The sequence below is a fragment of the Pimephales promelas genome, chromosome 5 (genome assembly GCF_988280905.1).
Source record: "Pimephales promelas chromosome 5, fPimPro1.hap1.1, whole genome shotgun sequence".
Taxonomy (NCBI): Eukaryota; Metazoa; Chordata; class Actinopteri; order Cypriniformes; family Leuciscidae; genus Pimephales; species Pimephales promelas.
The window spans coordinates 19,235,139-19,240,373 of NC_142773.1; the positions used below are offsets into that span (position 1 = coordinate 19,235,139).

The window sequence follows — 5,235 nt, forward strand, 5'->3', positions numbered from 1 at the left end:
CTGTCCTCCAATATTTTGCACGTCAAGCTCGGAGTACTGGTGCATTTTTTTTTTTTTCATTTAAATTTAGCTTTGTACTTTTTTATTAAAATAAACTAAAGCTTGAATAACTTTTTTCACTTATATTACGGCTTGCTTCTTGAAGTCTAGGCATGTGCAGTTTTAAACAGTGTTTCCATATATATATATATATATATATATATATATATATTACGACACAAACTTTACAATGTTGCACAGACAGCATTTACCTATAACTTATTGCACATTTGCCTGTTTGTATTTTCAGTTCTTGTGTACTTAAAGGGTTCAGTTGGTTCAAACCCACAAGTGCAGAGTGAAATGATGCAGGTCAAACTTGTTGGTAGATGGTAGGTTACCAGTGTAATGCAAAATATGGATAGAGATTAATCCCGGATTTTTAAATGAAGTATTTTTCAAGTTAGCTGGCAAACATTTTTATATTTAAAATAAAGATGTTACAAGTCTCATTAGTATTAGTATTAGTATAGACCATTTTGCAAGATGTAAACAACACTGGTCCAGAAACACTTCCTGTTTCAGTTTGTAACTGTTTTCTTTATTTCACATGTAAAGAAAACATCTTAAAGATGTTTGTTCAACTTTTTGATTCAGTTTTATATGTTCTGTTGGTTATATTTTATCCCAGCTTTTATATAGTGTTAAAAAACTGAAACAGGAAGTGCTTCTGTTTACATCTAAATTGTGGTGTCACTTACTAAATTGTGGTGTAATTTCTCTGTTGTATATAATTCGAAATAGCTTTGCACAATTTTTTAACAGTAAACGTTAACAGTAAACTTTCTTGGTTACCTTTTTTTGTTCATAACTTTTGATTACACATTGGATACAGACTATGTAGATATATGTCTCCTACAGGAAGTTGGTTAGTATGGAAGTGGCAACAGTACAACCTACTTCCTTTTTTACAAAGATAACCAATTGAAACTACTAAACAGCCTATGACCAGTACAATACTTAAACCCCACAGGCTTTTGAAAAATGTCTGTCTGTCTCTCTATGCCTGTATCGATTATCCAATAATTCTGTCAATGGCTGGGAAAGAGATTAGGAGATCTGAAGTCACTTGTACCAGTGGATACAAAAAAAAAATCACGTACTGAAAATTAAGAAAATGTTTTCTTTATAAATCAATATTTTCAAACATTTAGAAGACAAAATGTAAAACTGCAACAAATATTCAATAAGCTACTCAAAACATTTAACACAACTACAAGCCAACTTTGAATATTTAATTATACTTTTAAAATATCTCAAAAGATTTTGTCTTTTTAATAGATTTAATTATTTTAATATATTTATGAGAATTACATGAAGCAGGGGAGAGCAGGGCACGTACAACCTAACACTTTTTGACTTTCTATGTTTGTGTTAATTCACTTGGGTTTCAGGTTATTATTTTTTTTCCCACATTAATTTCCCACATGTCTAGCCTACAATCCAGACTTTCCCGGAATCCATCCCCAAAATAAGGGATTTTTTTTTTTTTTTTACACGACCCACAAACTTTAAAAATAAAACACTAATCATTCAAAGTCTAAGAGTTTATAACTAGCCAAATTCAGACTTCCGTCTATGCCTCATCTATATTGCACATTCATGCAAGTGAGGAGAAAGACCGAAATCTGCTTATTTCAGATCATGGGCCTCTGCTGTTGCACATCAGACACATTTCAATCTTCTAGAGATAAATCAGAGTCCAGAATAATCAAATCTAGTCATTTATTAGTCAGGTGAAAATAATTCCATTTACAAAATTAAGGAATGAAAAAAGAACAATGTAAACCAATTCACAAAGTTATCAATTTATCAAGGAGAAGAGAATCCTTCCAACTGGAATGTAAAAAAACAGATGCACAATAATTATTTCGATGTGTTTTTTGATGTGATGAATTATGGCAATCAAATATATAAAGGCAGCACGACATGAAGGCAAGTTTATGACACTAAATTGTGACATCACTGATGTAGATCAATAGAGGATTTTTGCAAACACTGTAAAATCATTCCTTATTTCTTTTTAAAAACCATTTTATTAATATAAAGGCTTTCATTTGAATATATTTATGTCGAATAACTATAGATGGCGATGTATAAAATGTTATCTTTATATTATTAAAAGAGCAGTATAAAAATGTTTATGGGTTTAAGATGTTCAGCTAAAAAATATACAGTATATGTATATGCAACACATAGGTCAAATGTTCCAAATGTCTTATTTTTACATGACAAAGTTGAACTGTTTCTTTCATTTCAAAATTTCTTCCATGTTCATGTAGTTGCATCTTCTCTCTTTTTCACATTAGGTCTGTAAAGTCTTGCACAGTACTGTCTGTTGAGCACCAAGGACAGAATATCAGCAATCTGTAAAAAAATAAAAATACTTTGTTGTGCTTTGTTCTCCAGTGAGAATATTCCTAACACAGGTGGTTATTATTTGTATCGTGATTTGTGGTTATTATATAGCCTAGATCATTAGTGTTTGACATGTATATTAATATACAGTACATAACATGCATTTGACACTCACTGTTCAGTTCACTGTAGCTGCATTCTCTCCGACAGGTTCTGCTCTCTGTTGTCTCCAGCTGTGTTTTCAGTGCCACCACCTGTTATCATCAACCACAGGACAGGACAGGTCATATAGAGGTTTGAGTTTATAATCTCATAATACCAACTGTAGATTCTCGTACCCAGGTCTCTGAACAGGAATGGTTCATGGATTTTAAGTGCATGATAAAATTCATATTTCACTCTGTCTCCTCCGGCTTCCAGTGCTTCAAAGAGCTTTCTCATTTTTTCCTGGTTGGTTCTTTCTGCTCTGATCTCTGCATATGTTTCAGCATGGATCATGCCTTTACTATTTAGCTCATCAACTATTGGCATCACTGAAGTAACCCTTTGAATAAGAGCTGCACGGTTCCTATTCACAAACTGGGCCTCTGGACATAAAACAATGAATTAGGATATATAGCATAGAAACAAATATAATTAAACGTTTTCGAAAGTCTTCGAATATATATATATATTTCAAGAAAGACAATAAATAGGTTAATTGTTTATTTGTACAAAATAGAGATTAGATTTGTTTCAAATATTTGAGTTTGCCAACTAGATCGCGCCGTTTCTCTCACTTACCAAAGCTGCTCATCGTGTTTGAATAACGTTGATCCACGAAATGGTGAGCTATGATCCGCCGCGTCTGCCTAAAGTTAGGCTATAACTCTTGAATTAAAAACAAAGAAACAAATTTAAAAAAAAAAAAGTTTTTAATCTGCCGTATACGCGTTGGTAAAATACAATAGGCTATACTTTCAACTGAACTAGTTTGACGTAAAGAAACAGCTGCAGCAAGCACCGGACGTGAAAAACGAAAGTAGCCTTATATTCAATGTAAATAACATGGACTGGGCGTAGCTATAAGACGTAATGTCTTCGTAATGCATCGCTCTACAGGCCTATATTAGTAGGCTACAGTAGGCTAAATTCAATAATGGTATTTCCCCTTATGCTCATTTTGTCATCAGTTTGATGAGACAATTATTCATTTGTTTTGGGAATGTGTAGCCTATTGCAAAATCTTTTGGGTTGACTTTTCAAATGTTATATATTTCTTTAGACTTCTGTAGGCTATAAGCCAAAAAATATATATGTTTTTGGTGACTCTATGAAATTAGGCCCCTCTCAATTTGTAAATTTTCAAAGAAAACTGTTTTTTATTTTTGAGAAAGATATTGATATGTAGGCTATTTAAAATCATTGAAGAACTCTAAACTCTACTGCATGTAAGACTCTAAAATTGTGTCAATCATTTAAGCTTGTTTAATGTTATGTTTATGGAATGTAACCCTCTGTATTGTTGTAATGTTACTGTCTTGATTTGTGTTTGTTATTAGGCTACTGCATAAATAAATAAATAAATAAATAAATAAATAAATAAATAAATAAATAAATAAATAAATAAATAAATAATAAAAAATAGTAGGCAACAGTATGCTATTCAATCAAATAAGAGAATGGATGACTTGCGTTTGGTATGGATACAACTTTTTTTTTTTTTTACTTTCCCGCCATTGGCGGAGTTTCTGGGTTGTGTATCTCAGGTGTCTGTGTTTATAAACAAAACAACAACAACAACAACAAAAAACTATTTCTCTCCAGCCATTATAAAAAAAACTACATTTTCGTTAAAATAGACTATTTCATTCATACAGGCTTAGCTAAATAAGGAATTATTTAGCTAAAAAATCTCATTTGGCGTTGGGAACTAATTTTGGACCTTGAAGTATAATGCAAATGAATGGAGCCATATTTGAGAATAGGGTTATTTATTCTGACAATTGTCGGAACGACAAACTTGTCCCATGAGCCTTTATGTAGTCACTGATGTCCAAATATCATTTAAGAAAGGAACACAGGAACAACACAATATTTCATATGACTTCAAGAGGGCTGCTTAAACGTGTCAAAATGTTAGTTTGGCTTTGATTTAAAATTAATAACATTAATAACAAAAACATAATAAGTAATAATAAAAATAATAATATAATTATAATAATAATAAATAAATAATTAAATAATAAAATCTATATCATTAGAAAATATACAACATGAACAATTCAAGAATATGGGAGACAAATATTCTAAAACACAAAAAGTGCAAGATCATAGTTTCAAACAATTTCACTTGTTAATTGAATTTTAAAAAGCCGGCCAATGCCCAAAACATTTAATCTAAAGTTTCTTTCAGTATTACATAGACTGATGTTTAGATTCCCTTCATAAATCGACATTTAAAAACTCAATACTTTGATCCATGCACATTGACTTGGTACATTGACATTACATTGACATTGAATTTTGATACAGTATTTATATAGGCCATAAAAATATCCATATTTCAGCCAAGCATTGGACTGCATGTACATCTCACTCCAACATGTTCCAGTTCCTCTCTTACAGGTTTCACTCAGCAGTTTGCAATGAATGATACATCAGAAATGACTTAAATAAAGAAAACTGCATCTATTTCCAGAGGCTACAGACGCACTGTGATTGTGCAAAGCGGACACACAGAGATGCTATAAAATCTCAGGAAGGCCACAGGATAGATCACATGACACCACTGAGTCTGTGTTTTTCCAATTCTGTGTGGTGTGATTCAGTGTTTGATAAAGGTTACTGAATGGAAGT

General features: G+C 31.7%; 1 protein-coding gene across 2 annotated transcripts; it reads right to left on the reverse strand.

The window, feature by feature from the left end:
* Nucleotides 1-1,747: 1,747 nt before the first annotated feature.
* LOC120468952 (apoptosis-associated speck-like protein containing a CARD) lies at nucleotides 1,748-3,442 on the reverse strand. Of its 2 annotated transcripts, none has more exons than XM_089131723.1 (4): nucleotides 3,181-3,442; nucleotides 2,736-2,984; nucleotides 2,573-2,651; nucleotides 1,748-2,374 (listed from the first exon to the last, which is right to left on the reverse strand). In XM_089131723.1, the coding sequence occupies exons 1-3, from the start codon at nucleotides 3,191-3,193 to the stop codon at nucleotides 2,581-2,583; spliced, it is 333 nt and encodes a 110-aa protein (XP_088987849.1). In that variant the 5' UTR covers nucleotides 3,194-3,442; the 3' UTR covers nucleotides 1,748-2,374; nucleotides 2,573-2,580. The 2 variants fall into 2 exon arrangements, with proteins under 2 accessions (XP_088987849.1, XP_088987848.1); XM_089131722.1 differs by having other exon boundaries at nucleotides 1,748-2,406; nucleotides 3,181-3,441.
* Nucleotides 3,443-5,235: the final 1,793 nt, after the last annotated feature.

Excerpts from the sequence above, each read along its gene's own strand:
- LOC120468952 (XM_089131723.1), bottom strand. Across the intron at positions 2,652-2,735 it reads ATTCCTGTTCAGAGACCTGG|GTGGTGGCACTGAAAACACA; the intron begins GTACGAGAATCT and ends TGATGATAACAG.